Here is a 26457-nt window from a genome sequence, read left to right as displayed (position 1 = left end):
CGATTTTCTCTCCTTCAAGGCCTTTGAAGTCATTGATTGGTAGGAACCGCAGTCAATGACATGGCCTGTGCCAAGGCTCCAGAGACAAATCATTTGCAGATCTGTGCTCGACATTTTCGAAACACAGTCGTCACATCTTTTGACACCTGCCAGTTCCATAGTAGACATTTTCTGAAGAAAAAGTCAAAGTAAACGCTGCACGTCGAAGAATTTCTGAGATGAAGTCGAAAAGTTACAAGAGCATGGTTAGCATGCAGAAAAATTAAGCTGAGGAAACGGAGCGCTGCGAGCTATTTATATAGCCATCAACGTCACATTCAAATGAGACTATGGAGAACGAAGGGATCTCAATGCCGAAGTCGAACGGTGCCCCATGCTGTTGATTTGTTTTTTCTGAGTTCTGCTAAAGTAGGAAACCATCTAAAATGAGGAAACCGTAGGACACAATCCATTTGAAGGCAGTGTTTTACCATCTTCTTACTCATTTGAGTCATTTTTACTCCCAATATAGAGGGATGTTGTGGACTTGAATCCTTTGTTTACCAATTGACAGTGGTAAACGTACTTGTTTGGCTGACTGTAGTGTACAAAAATGATGCAAATGATTTGGATAGAAAATAGATTGCTGAATGACGTGTCATTTTTGTTAATTAATCTTTTGCAACATGTTCAATACCGGAGACCAGTCTCTAAACACTGGACCGGGATTCGAACCTGTGTTGCTCTGCATTGACTTGCTTCTGAGACAAACACGTTGCCTCTTAACTATTCTCCCAGCCTGGTTTATTATTGTTGATTAATTGAAGCAAGTGAAATTCATAAAAACATCTATATAGTTTTTATAAGAAAATCTTTATATTTTGATGTTAATGTTTTTGTCTGCTACACTTTAGGTAACTTGCGTGCATTTATTTTACTATGTCTTTAGTTGACTGTCATAGGTGGGATCCTTACATAAAACAAACTGCCTCATTTCCTACTGTATAAAATGGTCCCTCTTTGCTTTGTTATATAAGTGTAGTTTGTATCCTTATGCTTTTTCCTAAACAATGCAATCACTGGTTTGCCATGCTAATGAAAACTGCCACAAGGAAGTTTCATTAAACTACCTTCAAGCATTCACAGACCTGAACATGTTGCGCATAACTCAAAATGAGACTCGATCTTCTGATCAGAAACGAAACACACACTTTATCATATCAATCTGCTTTATTTGCATCACAGCTGGAAACAGACCACTGACTAAAAGATGGAACAGAATACCACACATTGGCAGACTGCGTTTGTCACTATGAAACATACTGAAAGTAGAAAATAATTTCTTAAACATTATACACACAGTCAAAAAGTATTGAAGTGGGATGATATCCATAAGAAATTATGTATTCAACAATCGTCTTTAAAACATCACAGTTAAAATAGCAAAAGCATTGTCTGAAACAGTTATATGCTTGCCACTCAATGCCAATATTGTTCTTAAGCTCAATCATCAAGGGCAACCTGCCTTTTGCATTATGCAGAAAAATATGTTTATGTCCTGCCATGTTGCCTCACAACCGAACTGTATTTGGCCTTAGAGTATAAACATTGAAATGACTGCTCATTCTTTAGATTAGTGCAGATGAATACATGATCTGTCAGATATGCAACAGTACATAAAAGTAAAAAGAAAAAGAAAAGGCACTTTTGGCTGTTAGTGCCTTTCACTTGGCAAAGTGGCTCAATCAATCCATATGGGAGGTAACAGGCACTGCCAAATATTTCCTCCAAAGTGTACTTTAAAATAAGGCAGGACCCTTAAATAAAGGTAAAGCAGTGCACAAAATGTGACGGACTTAAGTTGCAAAATATACATTTCATAAACTACTTGGCACAAGAAAACAGATATTATTCTTAATCATCCGAAGTCACTGCACTGCACTTTAGGTTGGGGGGAAAAAGTAGGTTTGTGCAGTGGACCTGGTTTTCCATATTTTATAAAGTTAACCTCATTCTGGTCATTTAGTGATACCGTTTGAAGACAATTACAAATAAATCCATATTGTTTTCTCTATAAGAACATTTACATAAAAAAACAGACACAGCTGCAAACTGAGTCAATGAGCTGTGCATCATATTTAATCAATAATACACCAGCACCTTCTTAGGAGCCGAAGCAGATGATTGCAGATCACTTCAATACAACTAAAGTTCTTCAACATGTCTCGTTATGTGGTAAATAAAGTGACCAAATGGATGCAGATATAACAGAATTCTATCTTAAAGTGCTTTTTTAAAGACTTTGGACTTCGTCAAAAGATATCTCCCATCAAACAGCAATTAACATTTGCATTATAGGCCCTTTGTAATCAACATTCAGTTGGCTTGGCTGATGGCTTCCTACAAACGGTCTACATCCCTGATGGAAACAGCTATACTGCTTCACTGCTCCTTTTTTGTAACACTAGAAATAAATGCTTTTACCCCGATCATAAGTCCGTGGCCTAAGACATACCCCATCTTTTTTACATCCAGGAGTTATATTTATTAACCTCACCTGTACAGTTTGCTTCGGAGACATTAAAATCAAAGATATTTTCATAAACAGATAACTATTATTTTACAAATCAAATGGAAATCGTTATCACACATTTGTACATAATTTGGAATATTCCTATTTAGTCTTCTGAAAGATTAAAAATGTGCATTTTTTTGCCTAAAGACAGTGAGATTCTTCTTCATGTATAAAACCAACATGATCTTTTTGCAGCACTGCAGAAAGAAAAACAGTTTTACATTCATTCTTTTAAAGTTCACATATTAAAAATGTAACCCACTTCTTTTATTTGATAAAATCTCGACAAAAAAATAACTGAAACGTGATTTAACTGTCAAGCTTGCTAGTGCAGATGTCGCTGAGAACGCTACTGCCGGCAGTTCTTAAATCCTCTTTGCTGCAGAGCTCTGTAAACTCCAAGAAAACTAAATTCTCAAATGCTGCTATCGGCTCTCTGAAACCATTTGTCTGCAGACATTTGTAGAGAACAGAAGAGTTCCAAATCCCTTCCAGAGGGGCCAGAGTTATTATTTCGTCGAAGCAACATTCCAAGGCTTCTATTTGCAGATTTACTTCAAGGATCAACATCGTCAAGATCACTTTTCGGCTCACCTATCATCATGGGAGACTCAGAACCCTTAAAGGAAAGGAATACATTGTAAGAAATAGAAGGTAACACACAAATACTTGAAACTGAAAACCAGACATTCTACTGTGATCAGTTTACTATAGATGGAGAAAGTTACTTACCTTTTGCAATGTTTCTGAGCCCTGAACCTTACCACAGTCAGGATGTTATGTCCCACAAGATATTGTGAGGTATGCCAGTAACACTGGCTATACCTGGACACACATACACACTCTACATTCAGTTGCTCAATATACTCCGATTCCAGAAAAAACGCAGATTCTGCAATGATGCTAGTGAAATAAGACCAACCACCCCTGACAGTAGATTATTGCGTATACCTCATGATAATGAAGGAGAAATTACTTACCAATAATGATCTATGCATTCTTCTCCCACAGATTTCTCATCCTGATAGATAGTTAACCAGCACCTGCTGCTCAGAATTATATTGGACAGGGGGTGCAATGCTGCTCAATATCGTCGTTGACGATTCCCTTGTATATAGCCACACCACTCCTCGACAACGGACGGCACATTGTTGGTTGTATTAAAAGAATGCACTAAGCCTCCTTACCTCAGTTCCACTATTTATTTCCACCTGGCTCAGCCTGACAGAGGGAACATTCAGTATTGGAGAAAGGCAATCAAAACTATCAGCAAACAACTAAATGCTTGCTTACCCTTTAAGCAATTTATTTTCTTTTGTTTAATCTTCGGAACGAAGCCTGAAGAAACTTGACAGCCAGGCAACCAATTGATGCTGTCTCAACATACCACGTTGCTCCTCATGTCATTGGCACATACAAGTGTGACCGCAAAATGCAACTGAGATCATGCACTTCCAAGCGGGGTCGGCTCGGAGGGAGGTGAGGTATCTGTGGGAGAAGAATCCATAGAATAAACATTACTGGTAAGTAATTTCTCATTCAATGGATGGCATTCTCCCACAGATTCCTCATCTTGATGGACTCCTAAAGCAGTGTCCATGCTGGTGGGGGGTTGGAAATCACACCATGAAACTCTGGAGGAATGCCCTACCAAAATGTGCATCAGACCCTCGGGCCAAGTCCAAGATGTAATGCTTGGCAAACGTGTGCAGAGAGGACCATGTTGTCATGTGAAAAATGTCTCTATCTGGTACTCCACTCTGAAGAGATGAGGAGGCCGTGACTCCTCTGGTAGAATGGGCAATAAGCCGTGCCGATGCCTCCTTACCTGCGTTCTGGTAACATTCCGAAATGCAAAGCACTATCCAGCAAGAGAACGGCTGCATAGTAACCGCTTGCTCTGGATTCCGAAAAACACAATGAATAACTGTCCATCCTTCCTGAAAGAGCCCGTTATAGCCAGGTTAAAATTCAGCATTCTCCTGGGATCCAACCTGTTGAGGCTCTCCTCATCCTTAGAAGAATGGGGTGGAGGGTAAAATGCTGGAAGATCGATGCTCAGGCTCAGATGGAAATCGAACACCACCTTTGGTAAAAATGTAGGGCGCACTTTCAGGGATACCTTCTCTTTAAAAAGGGGGGCTTTACAAGAGTGCACCTGTAATTCACTGACCCATCTAACTAATGTGATTGCCACCAAAAAGACAGTCTTCAGTGTGATGAGTGTAATGGCAGCTGAATGCAAGGGCTCAAAAGGTGCCACCATCAGGAAAGTGAAAACCAAGTACAAATCCCAATCAAGGACCACAAAAGGCAAAGGAGGAAAATAATTAACCCATGGGATGGTCCAGAACAAATCTTGTTCTGGCATACTTTTAAACAAGGAAAGAGTCGCCATATACCACTTCACTGTGCCCACTTGTTGGCCTGATTTGGCTAAGGCCAACAAAAACATCAGTGAGGAGGTGGGACATAACATGGGAGCCACTCCCTTCGCCTTGCACCAATCACACACTTTCTCGATCTGCACACGTAAAGATATCTAGTGTATGGTCTACATGCAAGGGGGGCGTGGCCAGCGCGCATGTAGAGAAGGCGGCTTTCCGTGAAGCTCCTGCCCATGATCCTGCAGCACAAGAAGTATCGGCGAAAATAATGAAGCTTCAGGGCTGAAAATTAACCGAGCCATAACAGATCCTTCCGGGAACACCTGATCAAAAAACCGGAGAGAATCGGCACAGGCAAAGCGGTTAACGAACCGTCCGAAATCTCTCCCCCTGCGACATCCAAGATGGCGGCCCGCAGCGGAGAGACCCACTAGACGTGACGGGACGGAGACGGGATTACAAGCCTCCGTGGAACAACACAACTTCCCACCTCCCCCCGGGCAACCGCGGTGCCATCACAAGGCAAGCGGAAACGGGGACGCCCGAGGCGACCCAGGACGGACAACAGACGGCGATACCCGGAAGACCCCCGGAAGAGGGAACTAGGTAAGGCCCGCCGTCCCCACCACCTGAAGGGAACACCCCCGAAGGAGAGTTGCCCCCACGAGTTCGGGAGCCCAGCGGAGCAGAAATCACACGGGACTGACCCGGTTGACTCCCACCACCACAACCCGAAAAACCCTAACGGAGGCCCGTGGGTGGCGGAATGAGGCCAGACCCTGTAGTGGAACGAACATCTTAGGGGCACAAGCAAGAGAATCCTGGCAATAGCAGTGGAACCACTCGATCCGGAAGTGGCTGCCCCATTTAAGGCCTCACCACCCTCCCAGCACAGGTCACGGACGGCACTCTATACTAACCTTTGCTTACCCACTGCATCGGGACACCGAGGGACTTGAATCGGCTCGATCCCATATTAGTAGTCCACCGACTGAAGCTGCCGAGGCAACACGACGCCCCGCGAGGAGAGATGTCTCCCCCCAAAAACAAGTCCAGAGCCGTAACGATGGACTCGTACACCACAGCCCGTCCGAAAGCACAGACGCCACAAGCAGCGGACACCGCGACCGAGCCATCAACCCCGCCGGAGGACTCCCGCGACTCCCAGATCCTCCAGGCGATAGCAGCATTGAAAACAACAGTCGAAGATATGAGAGGAGAAATAAAAACAGAACTACAACTAATAAGGCAAGATGCTCGCAACTTGGCCGAAAGAGTCACTGCCACGGAAGCCACCCTACAGGACAATACGGAGACCACACAAGAACTAAAAGCGAAAGTTAGTGAACTGGAATCAACAGTGGCCCGTTTGGAAGCACGGTCAGAAGATGCGGAAGGTCGGGCTCGCCGAAATAATGTCCGAATTCTAGGAGTTCCAGAAGACATGGAGGGCTCAAACCCCACAGGGTTCATAGAAACACTACTGTTGCAGGAAGTAGGAGCGGGCAATCTCACCCAAGGGTTCTCAGTGGAGCGGGCCCACAGGTCTCTCCAGAAGCGACCACCTCCCGGGTCTTATCCTAGACCAATGATTGCGAAAATATTGAACTTCAGAGACCGAGAGACCATACTGAGGTTCTCGAGGGAAGGAGGGGAGATCAAAAGAAGCAACGCATCAATAGTCATGTACCCAGACTATACCCCTACGGTGCAACGGGCAAGGAACTCTTTCATTCCCATAAAGGCCAGATTGCGAAAATTGAACCTCAAATATATGCTGCTATACCCGGCAAGACTCAAAATACTATACAAGGGAAAGGCCATTTTCTTAGAGACTCCAGCAGCAGCAAACCTTTGGCTCGAACACAATAACCTCGCAGACGACACTGAAGAAATCCTGGAACACAACAAAAGATGAAACCATACGAAGGCCCCATGTACACCTAAATATTACGACCAAATTCGCCGCCGCACCAAGGAAATACCAAGATTGGGCAGGAAGCCGGAGGCCCACTCGCAGAAACGCTGATGACCCCCCCAACCTGGAAAGGTGTGGGCAAAAAACCCACACGCTGCCTGAGCCGAAAGACCTGGATAGGCCTGGAAGGCCCAGGAGCCCCCGAGCGTCGTCAGTTCGAAACGACTGCTGGGAGCAGTTTCTTGTTGTTGTTTTTCCTAGTTAATCCATTCCACAGAATGGCAGTTAAAACAGTTACCACGTCTCCACACAACAAAATGCAATCAGCGAACTGGCGGACTGAAAAGGCGGTCGTAAAGGATTGGAACCTGCGGGTAGGCGAAGTCCCTGGGGCCCTTGACGAGCCCATAAGCACCCCAAGAGAAGCAAACGCCTCCCGAACCCCCCGACGATTCCAAGATGGCAGAGCACATTAAAATATTAACCTGGAATGTGAGGGGCCTGGGCACCTATCTTCGCAGAAACCGGATAAAATCCTACTTACAAAGAAAAAGAGTGGACATTGCCCTACTACAGGAAACACACTGTACCGTGGAAACCAATGCAAAGCTGCAGGAACACTGGGGAGGACAGGGCTTCGGAGCACCTTACTCCAAATATGCCAGAGGGGTTTACACCTGGATCAACCCTCAAGTACCATTCCAACTGACTGGTAAGGAAAAAGACCCAGAGGGCAGATACCTGATAATTTGGGGCATTCTCGAGCAAAGGGAGATCTGCATAGTAAACTCGTATTTCCCCAACAACAACATCCCTGCACACTTGAAAACACTGAACGCTAAGATGGTACAACTTAGAGAGGGTTTCTTCTTGTGGGGAGGCGACTTCAATTGTGTCCACGATTCCGTGCTAGACAGGTCTTGGCCTCCAGTGAAGGGTCCCTCCACAGCCACCATGTCCCTAGCCACCCTGGTCAAGGAATTAGACCTGACAGATGCATGGCGAGAATTGCACCCAGACGAGAGAGCCTACTCTTACTATTCCTCCCCCCACAAACTCCACACCAGGCTAGACTACCTCTTCATAAGTAGAGATCACCTGCCACAAGTAGGGGGCATGCAGTATTTAGGTAGATCTATCTCGGACCATTCCCCACTCCTGATGGACTGGCATCACAACAGTCCCAGGCCGCCCATCCCCATGTGGAGGATGCCTATCAACGCCCTGAAGGACCCAGCCTTCAGGGAGGAGCTGCAAGAATCCATAGAAAATTACATAACAGAAAACACAGGAAGTGTAGAACATATCGGCGTGGTTTGGGAAGCCTTAAAAGTAGTAATCCGAGGGGAAGTAATAGCGAAAGCGGGAGGTATCAGAAAAGCATTAAGAGCTGAACTCGAACAGAAGGAAGGCGAGATCCAGAAATTAGAAGCCACCCCAATAGAAACCCCCGGAAGGGAAGATGACCTCAGAACCCTTAGAGATGCCTGCTCTGGCGCGTGGAATAGACTGGAAAAATTTGATTTTAGCGCCAGGACCAACAGAACACACGCGGAAGCAGATAAACCGGGCCGGTTATTGGCCTGGCTGTGTAAACGTGAACACCCCAAACAGATAACCACGACATTAAGGGACGAGCATGGCATAGAACACAAGACCCAACAGAGTATCAATGATACTTTTAAACATTACTACACAAATTTATATTCCCACGTGGACAAGATCCCACCGGAACAAATCGCAGATACACTAGAGGAAATAGGCTTACCCAAGCTATCACCAGCACAATCCGATACCCTGAGCTCTGACATCACACTAGAAGACATAGCAGACGCTATACAATCCCTAGCCACATGCAAAACCCCAGGAAGCGATGGACTGCCCTCTGAGTTTTATAAAACATTCGAACCCTCCCTAACGCCACTACTATACCAGGTCTTCTCAGAAACATATGAGAGAGGCGTTCTCCCAGACAGTATGACAGAGACCCTAGTGATCCCAATGCTCAAACCTGACAAACCCCCTGACAAATGTGACTCTTACCGCCCACTTGCTATGCTCAATTGCGACGTTAAAATATTAACAACGATCCTAGCAAAACGACTATCCAAAGTGATAGGGGAAACAGTACACCTGGACCAAAACGGCTTCATACCCGGCCGCAATACATCTCTAAATTTGCGCAGGCTCCAACACATCATAGCCCAGACCAACACATGCAACGAACACCTAGCACTACTATCCTTAGACGCCATTAAGGCGTTCGACTCCATATACTGGGAATGGCTAATAGCAGTTCTGGAGAGATTCGGAGTTGGCCAAGGATTTATCAGATGGGTCAAGATCCTGTATAGCAAACCTAAGGCCAGGCTGAAATCTGGGAAGTACGTGTCTGAAAAATGGGATATTCAGCGGGGTACTAGACAGGGCTGCCCGCTCTCCCCCATGCTCTACGTCTTAGGATTGGAACCCATAGCAATTTATTTCAGACAGCAATTCTTTGATGCGGGGATCAGGCTAGCAGGAATAGACCATATCATCTCATTATATGCGGATGACGTCCTGTTGTATGTTAACAATCCCCACCTAAATGTGCCGACAATATTAGAGGTGCTCGACAATTTCACCAGATATTCGGGTATCAAGTTTAGCAAAACCAAATCCTGCTTGTTCCCTCTGGCAGGACTGAAAAACAGAAGCAGCGATGATCTCCCCAAAGTGGGTATCGAATGGCAGACTGCCTCCTTCCGTTATCTAGGGATCCAAATAATGCATACCCCAGAATTAATGCACATACACAATACACAGGCCAAAGTACCAGCACTACGCAAATCCATAAAATTCTGGGCGAAGCTCCCATTGTCCATGCTAGGGAGGGCCTCGATAGCCAAGATGATTATTCTACCCAGATTTCTGTACGGATTCCAGAATGTCCACTTTTACATCAAAAACCCCTTCTTCCAGCTTCTCAATAAAATAATCAAGGAATTCCTCTGGGGAAAGGGCAGACATCGGGTAGCCTTATCCACGCTAGTCCTACCGTACGACCAAGGTGGCATAAAACTACCAAATCTAGAAAAGTACTATCTGGCGGCCCAACTGAGCCATGTATCCAAATGGCTAGCGGACGAAGCCACGTCCGAGACACCCCTGCTACAGGCCATGATAGCCCCGATCCGCTTGAAAGAATGGCTTTGGGCCCCACAGAAACTGACACATAGACCACCACTATTGGCGACCCTAGGCAAGAAGATATGGCACAGAGCCATGATGGTCCTGCGCCTGAAACACCCATACTCCCGAGAAGTGCCAATCATCTCAGGGCTCGACAAGACAGACACCAACCCATACAATATCAGGCTCTGGGAAAAGAAAGGGATATACACTTGGGGCGACCTATACACCGACGGCATATTTAGAGAATTCACTGAGCTGCAGGCGGCAGAAGATATCCAGGTCGGCCAGTTCTTATGGTATCAAAAGCTCCGCAACATAGCCCGCACAAGATGGTCCACCTGGCCGGAAGAACCCGAAGAAGACCCCTTCTTGACACTGTTGTATAACTTGAGCGAAGGGGGAAAACCGATATCTCAAATATACAGTCTTCTGAGAAACATCCCTAATCCTCGCAGTGCTGCATTAAAGACCCGCTGGGAAACAGACATGGGACAGGAAATGACAGATAGCGAATGGCTCAGAGCATTGGCCTTCCCAAAAGAGGTCTCCAGGAACCAAAGATTTAGATTAATTCAAATCAACGTATTATACCGTACCTACTTGACCCCGAGCAGGGTGGCAAAGTTCAAAAGGACCACTGAGACGCACTGCACCCGGTGCGGGACGGATGAGGCCGACTTGATCCACATGCTATGGAACTGCACCAAGGCACAGAACCTCTGTTCGAAAGTGCAGCAAACCTGTGAGGCAGCAGAAGTCACAAGATACAAATGGACCCCAGCTGAGTGCCTCCTAGGCAGCTACTCTAGGCCAGCCAAACTGAAACACGCTGTAAAGGTAATGGACCTGCTATGCATAACGGCCAAAAGAACCATCGCCATGGCCTGGAAAAAGCCCACAGGACCAAGCCACAAAGCATGGCGCAGAGAACTGGAAAGGTGGGCGAATGCCGAAACCAGAGCCTGGGAGGACAGTGTAACTAGATCTACCGAAGACTCGAGCATGGCACTAGAGGCATGGAAAGACACCTTAACCAAACTGTTCAGATCCCCCGATGACAAACCTCCCTGAATGTCGCAGGTATCCATCCCACTGCTAATCATAAAATCAAGGAACATTCGAAACCACCCCCCCCAACCCCCGGACTACACCGAGAAGAACTCCCCCCGCTCCCCTGTGGACACTAAACCCACCCTCCCCGACAATGCCTACCGCCAAACACCCATTCGCAAGGAGACTGTTAATGTTAAGTTTGTTTATGTATGTTGTTATTCTGTTTTATGAACAAGGCATGACTGTAATAAGTCGGTCAGGTGCCCTGAATTAAGGCCCAGACCAGTAAAAATGTAAAGCGCTCTTAACCACAAATGCCAATAAATAAATTTTAAAATAAATGGTCTACATGCAGCCAACAACACCTCTAGCACCTCCTCATCGAAGTGAACTCATACCTCCCTGCTTGTTGAATTAGTGCATGGTCACTGTGTTGTCCGTCAACACCAGGACATGTCTTCCCTGCAAAGAAGGCTACAAATCCATCAGCGCCAGTCCGACTGCTCACAGCTCCAGCAGAATGATGCAGTAACGTTTCTCCTTCTAAGATCAATGGTTGCTGATCTGAAGAGAGCCGTAATGAGCTCCCCAGCCCTTCATTGAGGCACCCGTGACAGCCTGCTCCTCCGGCCATGGCACCGAGAAAGGTTCTCCTGCTAGCATGTTCTTCCTGTTGCTCCACCAGGTCAAGTCATTCGCCACTGACCTTGACACCTGGAGGACATTCAACATTTCGCCGATATACTGTGACCACTGGCTCTTGAGAAGCCACTGAAGGGATCTCATCCGGAGTCTCGCCTGCGGCGCCAGGATAATACAGAATGCCATGATGCACAGCAGGGGCAGGAAAGCTGATGCTGAGACACCACTGTTTATTCTGGAAGAGACTGAATGCGTGCCACGTTGGTGACTCTCTCCTCGGGAGGAAAAGCCTTCCCCTACCGGGTATCCAAGACTCCCCCGATGTACTGGAGCCTTTGCACTAGTTTGGTCTGTGATTTCTGTAAGTTCAGGGAGAAACCCAAGTCGTGCAGTAGAGAGCAGGTGGCGCCTGACCTTAGATCCATCCTTTTCCCCTAACACTCTGATGCTGAGGGTCGGTAAAACTAAAATGTACTAGCTATCCAAAAAGGGGCAGGGCCATCCATGGGAGGAACGTCTATCAAAAAGAATATTACCGAAGGATAAGCAAATTACTCTTCAAATGGACTCCTCCATCCCACGGATTCCTCATCTATGATAGACTCCCAAAGTTGAACAACGACCCAGAGGAGGGAGGATAGCAAGGGCACCACCTAAACCAGAAAACACCAAAGTACAGCAATACGAGCATCCTGAACAGACATAGAATCTAAGCAGTAATGCTCAGCAAACGTGTGCAAGGAAGCCCACATAGCCACTTGGCAAATATCCAGAACACATACTCCACGTTGCAGAGCCTTGGTGGTGGGCAACCTTCTGGTGGATAGAGCCCCGAGACCCTCAGGGACCTCCTTACCGGTCTAATCATAGTATTCCAATATGCATAGAATGAGTCATCAAGGTAGGGTATGTTTTGTAACAGCCCTGCCGCTTGGGCACACGCATATCCAACGAAAAGTTGGTCATCAGTCCTGTTTCTTCCTTGTCCAAGAGATGTAGAACTTGAAGGCTTGCACCAGATCTAGCTGATGGAAATGCTCCTCTGCCTTGGAAGGGCGAGGCAGAGAAAAAAAGAAGGGTAGATGGATGTTCTGAGAGAGATGGAAATCAGTGACCAACTCTGTAAGGAAGTAGGACCTAACTCTCAATGTTGCCCTTTCCTTGGAGAAAACCCAGTAGGGAGTATTAACAGAAAGAGCCTGGAGCTGACCCAACCATCTAGTGGAAGGGATTGCGACCAAGAAAATCACCTTAAGGGTGAGCAGTCTTAAAGAACAAGAATGAAGGGGCTCAAATGGAGTGCCTGTTGAAAACATCAACACTAAATTTAAATCTCATGCTGGAACAACAAACTGGTGTGGTCAAAAACATTTTGGAAAGACCCCTCTGGAATTTAATGACTGGAGAATGAGAAAAGGAACCCGGCTCTGGGGTCCTCTTGAAGACCGAAATGGCCACAAGAAACCCCTGCACTGTACGAATTTGAAGGCCAGTCCAGGCCAAAGACAGAAGAAAAGCAAGTAAAAGGGCCAGACCCCTCTCTTTGCATCACGCCAAAAGCTTCTGCCACCTGTAGGCATAAATGGACTTGGTGGCAGGCTTTCAACCAGATAACATCCAGAAGATCCTCAGACAAATCCCACTCCCTATAACATTTAAAAGCTGCTGCAAACTGCACCTTTTTCTTTCTCAGTCTCTCTTCCAGTATCTCACTTTAAAGAATGGCCATGCAGACTCGATCTTTAATTAAAACTAATGTCAATAACTAAAGTCCATCATTAGTGGCTGAATTGTCCCCTGTTACTTAACTTGTTGCACCTATGCTTTCTCCGATGCACACTGCCTCCTGGAGTAATAGAATTTCAGAGGTTTTAGCGAGAAGTGCTTGCAGGAGACAACGCTTGCATAATGACAATCTGCACTTGAGGCATGAAATCAACAAGGAGACACAGGACATTGGGGCTACTTCAATGATAAATCTAGGCCTTGAAAAGGAGAACGTTGTTGACCAAAAAACTGTGGGGGGGGGGGGTTTACCAGAGGAAGTTCAGTCTGATAGTCAATCCGGAGGGAATGAGAGAATCTCTCAAGCTGTGAACACTGTACTGCAATTCCTGCTATTAAGTATGAAAAGTGCTATTGCAGATATTGTTGCTTTGTCCAGCAGAGAAAATAAGGGCTAGAATAAGAGCCCTAATGAAGGCCGAATGGGGCTTGTAAGTTGGCAATATATATTAAAAAAAAAGATTATACAGGATCTCATCAGTGCAATTCCTGTTCCGATTGTATTGTTTGGGTTCACTTCTATGAGATTACTGCACATTTGCCCTTCAATAAGGCGGATAAAGCATCTCCGGTTAATTTAGTGGACTCTCCGGAAACCAGTACTATGATAGATGTAGCGTGTCAAACTGGCTCTATTGAAAATATCTCCTTATCGTCTGTTTTGCAGGAGACTACCATACATCAGCCTGTGACTAGTGGTTTGGACTCCTGTCCCTCTGTGGGACCGATAGCTAGGACTTCACTTGGAAGTTCCTTGTTATCCCCCAATAAACATTTGGGTCCAGTTTAACCTACATATGAACCGGTTACTTTGCCATTTGGAAAGGATATCTGTGTAAAGAAGGCCTGTATGCCGGTGCTAACTGATCTGATCTTGAGAAGTTTGGTGATGGATCAAAGAACCATTGTTATTATTAATGCAAATAAACCAGCTCAGATGGAATCGAGAGAGGCACTGAGAAATAAGGCTGTTTTTTGTTTACAATCCAGTTAGTTATGGCTGCGTTAGGGTGTCCGGTCAAATGATCGAAAATAAAAGATCGAATGACCATTAGATCGAATCAAAATGGTCGGAAAAAAAAGGTCGCATTTATTTATTTATTTATATATATTTCTTTTCGTTTTGGTTGCTTAAAAAATATTTTTAATAAAGAAAAAAAGGGGTTGGGGGGGGAGGCCAACTCCCCATAAAAAAAAAAATTAAAAAAAAATTCGACCTTTTTTTCCCGAGCATTTTACTGCGATCAAATGGTCATTCGACCATTTGGTTTTCGACCATTTGACCTACAGCCCTGCGTTAGAGCTCTAGATCTTCGATTTTTGCAGAGTGCGCAAAATAAAGACTGGTGCACTGGGAATGACACAGACGGTATTGTGATAGGTTGCGGCAAGACTGATTTTTGAGTTTACACAATGTGAATGGTTCTTCCCTGGTTGCCAAGCTAAGGCTTGTATTGAACTGATATATCTATTCTTGTTGAGTGTTTGTCTGTTTTGTTTAAGCGCTTCTATGCCTGAGGGCTCTTGTTTTGCGCTATGTAAATAAAATAAAATAAAATAAATACACCCTGCCTTTCAGCAGCCAGACAGGAAGGTTCAGCTGCCGAGTGGAGGAGGTCCGTCCTCTGCGTAAAGAGTCAGGCAGGGTAGATGGCCATGCCCAGCAACTCCAGGTATCACGTTCTCTTTGCTCAGTCCAGAGCGATCAAGATTATCGTGGACCCGAACAGACAGTCTCCTGAGAAGCAGGGGCAAACAGGGATCGGCTGGAACCTATAGAGAATTTCATAGTCCCATTCGACTGTTCAAGCATCAACCTCCTCCCTCTCCCTCCCACTGAGCTCCCTGACTAGAACATTCCAAGGAGCAGAACCAGGCTTGGACTGGCCTATAGGGCAAAAGGGCAGTGCCAGAACCCAAAACGGTAGTGTGGGGGCAGTAATTTGGGTCAAAGTGGGCCCCTTTTTTGGCAAATGTGGGCCAGTTTGATGAGTTACTTCACCATGCGGCAAATAGTAGTATTGACCAGTGTTACTGAAAAAAATATTCTTTAAAATGCACAATTTGTATCACATTTATTTAAAAGAATACTCCCTTGGGTACTACTTAAAAAGTGTTCTACTAAAGAAATGAATTGCCATTTGCAACTGTGGGTTACTTTTTCATTGGTGGGCGAGCCAATTGTATGCCCCAGTCCGACCACAAGCAGAACCACCTGCACGTCCTGTTTACACTGGAAGGTCCACCTGGGGATTTCCCTGTAGAGAGAAAATCTCCTCCAGAACATCCAGGCAGAGTTCCCACTCGTGGAAGGTTGATGACTGCCTGCTCAGTGCATCCGCTACAGTGTTTATCTTGCAGGCCAGGTGGGTCACAGTTAGAGAAATGCTGTCCTCCAGAGCCCAGAAGCACAGTCATATTGCTTCTCTGCACAGCAGCAAGTAGCCCACGCCCCCGCTCTTGTTGAGGTAATCGATGACTACCGTATGGTCCGTCAGGACCAGTACCATCTTGCCCTTCACAGCGAGGAGGAAAGGTACTAAGACCAGACTTATCGTCCTCTGCTCCAGAAGATTAATTTACTACCGGCACTCCAATGTGTTACATAGTCTGCTCACCGTAAAGTCTTGGAAGTAAGTGCCCCAGCCCTTCAGGCACGCATCTGTGACTAGTCACTTGTGGCAAAGGTTGACAGAAAAGTGACCCCTTCAGGAGATTGTCCTTCATAGACCACCACTGTAGGTCTCCAGACATTCTCGCCAAGACCAAGAGGTTGTCTGAAGTCCGTCCCTGAAACTGAGACAACTGCAAGCTCAGGAGCCACCAGTGTAGCAACCTCATGCGTGGTCGGGCCTCTGGTACCACCAAGATGCATGATGCTGTAAGTCCCAGCAAGCACAGAAAAGCTGAGGCTGGAGCTGTCCTCTGAGGTTGGAAAACATGGACCATTTTGAAGCGGTTTGCAATTTTGCCCTCAGGCATGAAACTGCGACCCAGGCAAGTGTCCAAGACTGCACCGATAAATCGGAGGGAATGGGACGGCGAAACCTGAGACTTCTTGGAGTTCAGAGAGAAGCCCAAGCTGTGCAATAAGCTGCATGTCCATTACAGGATTGTTGAAGCTAGATCTGGTGAGGTTTTCCCAGGAAGGGAAAGACGTGAATGCCTTCCCTCCCGAGGCGAGCCCCCACTACTGCTAGCAGCTTGGTGAAAACTCTGGGTGCAGAAGAGAGGACAAATGGGAGGACTTTGAACTGGAAATGACAGTTCACCACTTTAAGCTCAGATAATTCCTGTGCCTCTTGTGGATAGCCACATAGAAATTATAAGTTACTTACTGTAGTGACTAACGCACTCCTAGTCCATAATCCCATTTCCTCCATACTGTATGGGCGTCCCTCGCTAGGGATGGGAGACGGAACATTTTTCACCACAAAAATCATCTTCTCCTTTAAATTTAGATACGTGTGGGGCGCGGCGCTGGGAGCTTGCGCTCCCCTGACTTCGCCCACTGGCGCCACTCCTCAGTCGCCTTTAACGCGTTGACAATATTAACATTGCCTAATGACACCAGTTTTATTAGGGGGAGGATGTTGGGACGTATGGAGGAAAGAGGATTATGGACTAGGAGTACGTTAGTCACTACGGTGAGTAACGTATAATTACTCCTACGTCCCGTCCCCTTTCCTCCATACTGTATGGGAGAGTTGCCCCTCTTTAAGAAAACAAGTTCCTTAACCCTGCCTGACCAAATGCTGCATCAGACCTGGCGCTGGCATCCATGCCGTAGTGCTTGCAGAGGGCCAAGGGAGTAGCCCACGTAGCCGCTTTGCTGATAACCTGCCACGGAACATGTCTTTGGAAAGCTACCACTGTGGCCTTAGCTCTGATGGCGTGGGCATGCATGTTTGGTGGCAATGGTTTGTGCTGCCCCTCACACGCCTCCTTGATGGTCATAACCATCCACCTTGCTATGGAAGCCTTGGAGGCCAGACAGACTGTTTTTGACCCCCCAAAGGTGATGAAGAGGGCTCTTGGTTCTAGCTAGGTAGAATATTAGCACACGTCTGACATCCAGACAGTGCAATACCCTCTGAGCGTCATCCTTAGGGTCCACGAAAAAAGTCAGTAACACTATCTCCTCATTTAGGTGAGAAGAGGAGATGACCTTAGGTAAAAATGCAGGGTGTGTTCTGAGCACCACCATGCCCGTGTGAAATGTCTGAAGCCACCAGCGCCTGGATTTCACTGATTCGGCGTGCAGAGGTAAGGTCCACTAGCAGGGCCGTCTTAAAGGTAACTAGCCGGATGTCCGCAGACGCCATTGGCTCAAATGGATTATGCGTCGGGGCACCCAAGACCACATTGAGGTCCCATGCCGAGTGTGAATGCTTGATAGGTGGATACTATCTTGTCAGATCCGCTAGGTGCCTCTGGTAACCACTGGATTCAAGGATGAAAATACCTCCTCTTCCAAGTTCTTGTAAGCTCCAATAGCCGCCAGAAATGTGCGGCATGTGTCCACCTGCACCCGAGTGTGCGAGGTGTGCAGAAAAGGATAGAACGTTGTCCAACTTGCAAGTCAATGGATCAATTTCCTTTGATTCTGCCCAGTGACAGAACCTGGTCCATTTGCTTTTGTACTGGCTCCTGGAAGCGTCGCTCCTAGCCCCCTGTATAATGTCCAGGTCAGCCTGCAACAGGTGCAGATGCTTCAGGGGTGCCTGTTCAGGAACCACGCTGCAAGGGCTAATTTCTGCGGGGAGGGGTGAATCACTGTGCCCCTCTGCTGAGAGAGTAGGTGTACCGGGGACTGTTCTGACAGGCTGAGCAGTTCCGAGAACCATGGTCTTGCTGGCCACCATGGAGCTATTAGGATGATCTGAAGGTCCCACGACTCCCTGATCCTGCAGATGACCCTGTGGACCAAGTGAGTGGGGGGCAAAAGCGTACGCGTTCATGTTGTTCCAAAGGATCTGCATTGCGTCGCCTAGCAAACCTCTGCCTTGCCCCAGCCAAGAGGCAAACTGGGGGCGCCTCCTGTTGGTAATGGTGGCGAAGAGGTCGACTTGCGGGTGACCCAACCTGGTGAAGATCCCCTGAAGGACCTCCTCGTTCAACTTCCATTCGTAGTTGTCAGCGCCCAGCCTGCTGAGCCTGTCCGCCTCTAGGTTGAACTTCCCCGGGAGATTGACTGCCGTCAGGTGCATGTTGTTCATCAGCGCACACTCCCAAATGTCGATCGCCAGTCTGCAGTGGGGGTCATGGACCGTTTGCCACCCTGGTTAATACATGCAGGTGGCGCTGTCTGTTTGAATGAGAATCGGCCTGCCGGAAGGCTGTAGGAAGGCTGATGCCCATCATCTCGAGCCAGTTGATCTGCACCAGCTGCTCCTGATGGGACCATACTCCATGGACACTGGCTGTCCAGCGTAGCCCCCCATTCCTCTCGGGATGGGTCTGTGGTAATGGTGACCTGAGGTGTTGGTTGCCGGAAGGGCCTGCCTATCCTCAGGTTGTTGTCTGTACCCCACCAGACTAGAACCTGGTGGAGATGCTGTGGGGTATGCTGACCTGCTCCGCCTGAGACCCCTTCTCCTGGTTCCATGAGGCTGAAAAGTGTAGCTGCACCCTCCTCCTTTTGGAGCCTTGTATGTGGCTCTGCAAGGAGACATGCGGCCATGACTCCTAGCAGGTGTTGGTACCACCACGCCGAGATCACTGCTTGGTTGACAAAATGTCCAGTGGCCCTCTTGATAGCTGCGATCTTGTCCGCTGAGGGGAAGATCCTCTGGGAGCTTGTGTCCCAGTAAGGCCCAGAAAAGCGTATCCATGAATGCGGAGGGCGTATGCTGTACTGCCTCCGGAGATCTCGCTCTGACAAGCCAGTCATCTAGATATGGATAAATGAGATGGCCCTGTGCTCTTGAGTAGGGCTGCCACTGCGTTGATTAGCCTTGTAAAGACCCTGTGGGCTGATTTGAGTCCAAAGGGTAGAACCCTGTATTGAAAGTGAAAACCCATGATCCTGAACCTCAGGAAGGACCGATCGGGTTCCCAGATCGGGATGTGTAGGTAGGCATCTTTCAGATCCAGGGAGCACATCCAGTCTCCCACACACAATGGGCCTCATTTCGAGTCCAGCGGTAAAACCGCCTGGTTACCGCCGGACTCGTATTACCATTCCGCCTCCGTGATTCCCGGAATTACCAGAGCATTACAACCCCGGTTTTACGGGAATCACGGAGGCGGAATGGTGTTAATCCCCATTCCCATTGAGTCCCTTGGGACTCAATGGGAATGGGGATCATGGAAACACCGGCAGCATCTCGTAATGCTGCCGGTGTTTCCTCGTCCGCCTGCAGGCGGGCGGTGTTAAACTGGCTAGGTCAGACCTGGCGGGAACATCACCTCCCGCCTGCAGGGGTCGGACTCAGGCGGTCCGGAAACAACGGTGGCGGCGGGTTTACCGCCACCGTTATTTCCGGACCGCCTGGGTCGTAATGAGGCCCAATGTCTCTGCTATGAAGGCTGTGGTAACCGTCTTGGACCTTTGGAGGGGGAGGGAAAGGTTCAAGGTGGAAAGGTCTAATACAACTCTCAGGCCAGCCTGGTTCTTTTTGTGTATGGTGAACATTTGTGAATAGAAGCCCATGCCCCGCTGCAAGGCTGAGACTTCCTGCACTGCCTGGCTTGCTACGAACAAGTAATTTCCGCGAAGGAGGAATGGGCAGATGGAAGCATGTGGATACTACTGAGAGGATCCAAGGGTTTGTGAACTTTGTCCGCCAACAGTGCATTTGAAGGGCAAGCCTGCCCCCCACCGGAGACTCGTGGATCCGGATGGGCCTGTCACAACTTCTTCCCCTCTGAGGTTGGGGCTGAGAAGGGAGACTGGAAAAAACCCTTGTTAGCTGCCTTGTGCTGTTTGCGTCTGTGCTGGATAGGAGATCTGTCCAGTTGTCTGGACTGTCTCTCCTGGAAGACTATAAAGCCTACGAAGGACCAACCCTTGTCCGAGCGCTGGTGCGATTGACTGTAGGTCTTAGGTGCAGACTTAGTGAGGATAAAGATTTTGCTGTCTGAACTATTCTTTTTCTTATCGAGTTCCTCATCGATTGTTGAATGGAACAGGTCACTCCCCTCGAAAGGCAGGTCTAGTATGCGATCGTGCACATCTGGATTGAATTTTGTCGCCCTGAGCCAAGCTATCCTTCTCATGTCCGTGGCAATACAAATGGCTCGCCCTGAAGTGTCAATGTGGGCCATCGTGGACTCTGTTATGTCTTGTTCCAGGATCAGGTCCAGCATTGAAGCAAGCCTGCTGTGGGCGGGGAGCTCAGGGAGGAAGTCGGCAATTTCCCACCACAGATTCTGGTTGAAAGCCGCCAACATAGCGTCCGCGTTGGCCTGGCGCAGGTGGAGAGTGGCGTTAGAATACATTTTCTTCTGAACGCCTCCAACAGCTTTTCCTCCTTGCCCAGGAGTATAGTGGTCAAAGTTGCCGAAAAGGAATGTGGCTTGGAGTATAGTGATGCTGCCGCTATGACAGAGGAATGTAGTTGTGGCTGTGCCGACAATAGGAGGGGGCCCCCTTCCATTTACCTGTACTTAGCGTCACAATGCCTATTGGTAGGTCAGGTAGAGTGTGGTTTGAGCCAACCCTTTTTGGTAAGCGCTGCAACATCTTTTTGAAGTGAATTCCCGTTCTAGAAGTAGGACGTAGCGGGAGAACCTCAGTCAGTACTCCAGGCTCCGGTTGGTGCACCTGTGGCTGCGGAATTCCTAGGTACTCAGCCAGGCCCGCCAGCTGCTAGTGAAAAGCTTTGGCTGAGGATGGGGTGTCTGGGTCCTCCTCCTCGTCTGTGTCCACTGAAGAGTGCTGGGCGCAGGCAGCTGTGGCGTGCTGATTATCAGTGCCGGAGGCTGCTGAGGTGGCATAGCTGTGGCTGCCGTGACTGCTACAGGCATGGGAGCCGAGAGCTGAGCTGGAGCCAGGTGTGGTGTGGCCAAGGGTGCTTGTGGCTGTTCAGGAGGGAGCATGTTCCTCGTCACGTTCCTGAGAATGGTACCCATCTGTGATGATCTCATGAGAGTGAGGAACTTCTTGAAGAACCTGTACAGCCGACCCAGCCATGGTCTGGTCCAAGGCACCAGAGGGTATGGGGGGGTCAGATGTTGGGAAGGGAGCCCCACAGCCTGGACACCTGCTGGTCGATGTGATGGCAACCAAAAAGGCTGTCTTAAGGGACATCAACGTAAGCGAACAAGAATGCATATGCTCATTCGGAGCCGCCATAAGAAAGGAGAGAACCAGGTTAAGGTCCCAAGTCGGAACAACAAAGGGAGTTTGCAGGAATTTGTTAAGAAAGTCCTTCAGGAATTGGGCCATGACCGGTATGGTGAAAAAGGAACCTTGATCCAGGGACCTTTTAAACACAGAGAGGGCCATCAAATACCCGTTGACTGTTGCAACCTGAAGGCCTGCAGAGGCTAGTGACAGGAGGAACTCCATCACCATTGTGGTGGGGCAATTGATGGGGTCAACCACGTGCTCCCTAACCACGCCTCAAATCTTCTATAGCTGCATGCATAGAGAGATCTTGTAGACGGTCTGCGTGCAGCAAGCAACACCTAAATAACTTCCTTGGAGAGGTCCCAGTCATACCTAATCCGCTCAAGAGCTACGCATGTAGGTTGAGGGAATCCAGGGTAGGGTGCAGTATCTAACCCTCCGACTTAGTGAAGAGCTCCGGCCGCCGAGGCAACCGGTGAGGTGGACAGATGGACCGATTCAAGAGGTTGTAATACCACATCCTCCACACCAAATCCAGGGCAATCAAGATCATGTTCGCTCGAAACCTCTTCAACCTCCTGAGAATCCACAGATGACGGGGATTGGAGGGAATGGTGTTAATGGAGAGGGAACGTCCAATCCACCAGAAACGCATCCCCCAGTGCACCGTTCGCGCGGAATTCCCTTGAGCAAAACTGTTGGCTTCCGTGGCAAACAGATCCACTGCTGGGGTACCCAAGAGATCGAAGACTTCTACCAGGACTTCATGGCACATTTCCCACTCTTGTGAGACAGTTCTCTGCCTGCTTAGAGCATTCCCAAAACTGTTCTCTGTCCCCGCCAGATGAACTGCCGAGACCGAGATTTGATTCTCTGGCAACCAGAACCAGGGGAGGGGAATGCATGTTTAGGTAGTGCATGGCCAACGTGTTGTCTGTCAAAAATCAGGACATGCTTTCCCTTGAGCGAGGGGGCAAATGTCTTCAGGGCTAACCTGATGGCTCGCAACTCCAGCCTGTTGATATGCCACCTGGCTTCCGACGCAGTCCAGAGGCCACTCACATGCTAGTACTCTCAGTGAGCACCTCAACCCTTCAAAGACGCTTCTGTGACCACTCAGGTCTGAGGTAAAGGAGGCCAGAAGGGTTACCCCGCCATAAGATTCCTGCAAGTGTCCCACCAGCCGAGTTTGCAAACTACCAGGCTGGACACCCTGAGAGGATCCGAGAGAGCTCCCAAATACTCAGACCACTGGTCTCGTAGGAGCCACTGAAGGGATCTCATGCGCAGTCTGTCCTCTGGCACCAGAAAAATGCAGGAGGCTATGAGGCCCAAAAGGCGGAGAAAAGAAGCCACTGGTAAGGTGGCGTGGTTCCGGAAGAACTGGACCATCTGTTGTAGGCTCTTTCCTCAGGATGGAAGGCCTTCCCTGTCCGAGTGTCTAGGACTGCCCTGATGAACTGGAGCCTTTGGACCGGTGTCATGTGGAACTTCTTCAAGTTCAGGGAGAAGCCCAGCCTGTGCAGTAGCAGACAGGTGTCTTCCAGATGAGTCACAATCTGTCCCGCTGACTTCCCCCGGATCAGCCAGTTGTCCAGGTATGGGAATACGTGGACTCCGGTTCTCCTGAAGTGAGCCACGACTACTGCCATGAGCTTGGTGAAGACTCTTGGAGCGGAGGACAAACCAAAGGGCAGCACTTTGAACTGATAGTGATTGTCCCAAATGCGGAACCGCAGGCCTTTCCTGTGCTGCTGATGTATGGGCACATGGAAGTAGGCATCCTGCAGGTCTGTAGACAACAGCCATTCCAGAAGCTTGAGAGCGTGGATATTTTCTATCGCCATCACCAACCTCATTTTATCTTTCCTCAGGAACTTGTTTAAAGCACTGAGGTCCAGAATAGGACGGCGATCGCCTCCTTTTTTGGGTACCAGGAAATACCGGGAATACTAGTCCAACCATCTCTGATCCGGAGGCACTACTTCCACTGCACCCTTCGACAACAGGGCTCTAAGATCTTCCTGGAGCTCCTGTCCCAGGTGGATCGGTGAAGAAGGCGGTCTGGCCGGTGGTTTTCTTAAAAAGGGCAGACAATAACGCCACCAAATTAACTGCAGGGCCTAGGCATCAGAGGTTATCTCCTGACACAGGGGCCAATGCCCAGCCAAACATCCACCAAACTGTACGTCATCGGAGGGGAATAGCAAAGCGGCTTTAGAGGTGCTGTCGCCCCAGCTGCTGGCCCCTAAAAGCTCCTCTGCCCTTACCTGGATGTGCGAAACACCTCTGCCCCAGCCTGGCTTGTGGGGGCTCTGCTTTCCTGCCATAAGGCACATAGCCCCTATAGCCTCTGCCTCTAGAAGCAAAGCTGAAAGCAGGCTTAGCCGGCTGCTCAGCCAGACACAGCGATTTAGCTGCAATTTTAGACTCCTCAAATTTCTCCAGAGTTATCTGCCTTCTGTCTGAAGAGCATCTCCCTTTAGAAGGCGGTTTTGTACATTGGGGGAGAAGCTGGAAGTTTTCAAATAGGTCTGCCTTTTCATAACTACTGCCGACCACATGAAGCGGCCAACACAGTCAGCAATATTCAGGCCTGTTTGCAAGGGTTTCACCAGATGGAAGCCAAAGGGTCAGCTATGGCCTGATTGAAGGGCATGTTGTGCTCAATAGCCGGGCCCATAAGCCAGGATATCTGTAAGGTCATACCCTTAATGGAGAACGGCGGACAACTTGAGGCAGAGGGTGTTAACCACTTTCTATACTAATGTCCTAAACTTGACATGAGAGGGAGTGTAGGGTTGTTTTTGTTGCATCTCAAGGTTTGGATATGTGTCCTACCCGCTGGCATCTTGAATGCCTTCAGCAAGTGCCATCTAACTGTCCCGGTCCTCAAAACAGTCGACACCGCCTTAACCCGCGAAGATGGGGTCGACTTCTTCACACTCCTTGGCCTGATCGGCGCCAAAAATCGACCGCATTGAGCCGAAAAAGCTTGTCCACGATAGCTGTTGAAAGGCGCCGACGTTGAGGGTTTATCCTTCAGCTCTGTATGCTGAGGCGGAGGGCTGAGTCAATTGTAGTGGAGCCCTAGTGGCCGATTGATTGGATACCGGCGTTGACAGCTCCGATGGGTGCCGTGGGAGAGGCTTCTAGAGGGCGATTTTCACACCTTGTGGGGCACAGAGCTCAAAAGATCAGTTGGCGCTGAAGGCATCGACTTCCTGGCAAGCATGGGGTCGGGGGTACCGAGCGCTGCTTTTGCTGCCGAGGCCTGCTGATCGGGGTGGGGGGGAGCCGCCTGTTGTCGAAACGTGTCAAGCATTTCTTGTTTAAACTAATCCCACTCTTCGCGATTGGTCGGTCCTTTAGAGGGCTTACCTCGCTCCGAGGAAGAATCAGATTCCCGCCAATTGTGGTGTCGCTGCTTCTTCTGTGAGGAAGAGGATGAGGTATGGCTTCTGGAGTGGGAGCTCTTTCGTTTTCTTGCGGTGCCGGCTCTCACCGTGGCGAGTGGGCTCCTCAGTCTCTGCCTCAGACGACCGGGCAAGAGACTGTGCCAGAGACTTCAGCGACTGTCGGTGCACGGCCAGTTTACAGGCTCCATCTTACAGGGGCTTGGGTTGCATCTTGGAGCACAACAGGCAGGCCTCTGTGTCCTGAGCACTGCTTGAAACCCAAGATTCGGTGCAAAGACATGTCGAGGTAAAGTTAGTGAAAACGTAGAGTGAAACCCGACTAGGTTTCCGATGCAGCAAGTGAGCGCGCGGAAAAAAGTAACTGAGGCATGGGGCGTAGTGAGGTGGTATATGTATGGCACCTGACGTCACTTCAGAAGCAGACGATCGACCGCTGCACCTGCTGGATCCACCGCCGAGCCGAGGTCCACTACGCCCCCTGTGGAGAACATTTCCGAGCAGCAGAGCTGGACAAGGGATGTCTATCAAGATGAGGAATCTGCAGGAGAAAAGCAATCCATTGAAAAGATTTTCAGCCGTTGACTATGTTAGCATTTTTCAGAAGATGAATAATCTGGGAGAGATATGCATCCATCAAAAATTCTATTAATGGGTAAATACATTTTATAATATTGTATACACGCACAATCACACATGTGTATACTAACACATATGCATTTTCACATTTGCATCCCTGATTAACTATCTTGCCACAGACCCACCTATGCCCTTGACATACACCACCTACAACTATAGACACAGACAGTATGCAGGTACTTGTGAACTGCACACATCACCAAAGCAGAAAAGCTATATTGCATTTTCCCTCTTTCCCCACTAATGTATCCCCAACCCCCTATTTCAGAATCGCCAGATCACCTGGCGCAGTTGCAAAGGACAGCAGTGTGCGTTATACATTCCAGTAACAATATTATTTTTCAGAAAACTGCATAGAATTAACAATGGCAGGGCTAGCTCAAACAGATCCCTGGGGTGTGCGTTTTGGGCAGGAAGGGGTAGGTAGTAGGTGGATGCAGACACAGAGGCGGTTAAAATATCCTAACAGGCAGTGAGTCCCTTCTCTCATCCTATCTCTCTAGCTTCACTTTCATTGACAAAGGTTTCGGCTTATAGGTAGGCTAGCTCCTTCAATGTCATCCTTGGTCTAACGCGACCAATTTCGTTTC

The 26457-nt window shown here is 48.3% G+C and overlaps 1 protein-coding gene across 2 annotated transcripts in view; it reads right to left on the bottom strand.

Annotated features, from left to right (window-relative positions):
• Window positions 1-1190: 1190 nt before the first annotated feature.
• Window positions 1191-26457, bottom strand: part of USP24 (ubiquitin specific peptidase 24) — a 2799104-nt gene continuing 2773837 nt past the window's right edge. For both annotated transcript variants that reach the window (XM_069642114.1, XM_069642115.1), the window contains exon 67: window positions 1191-3173. In XM_069642114.1, coding sequence (XP_069498215.1) covers window positions 3111-3173 — 63 coding nt within the window. In that variant the 3' untranslated portion in view covers window positions 1191-3110. The remainder of the gene's footprint in view (window positions 3174-26457) is intronic.

This window comes from Ambystoma mexicanum, chromosome 1q, assembly GCF_040938575.1.
Source record: "Ambystoma mexicanum isolate Mex_15411 chromosome 1q, UKY_AmexF1_1, whole genome shotgun sequence".
Taxonomy (NCBI): domain Eukaryota; kingdom Metazoa; phylum Chordata; class Amphibia; order Caudata; family Ambystomatidae; genus Ambystoma; species Ambystoma mexicanum.
This window is presented reverse-complemented; position numbering and strand designations above follow the sequence as displayed.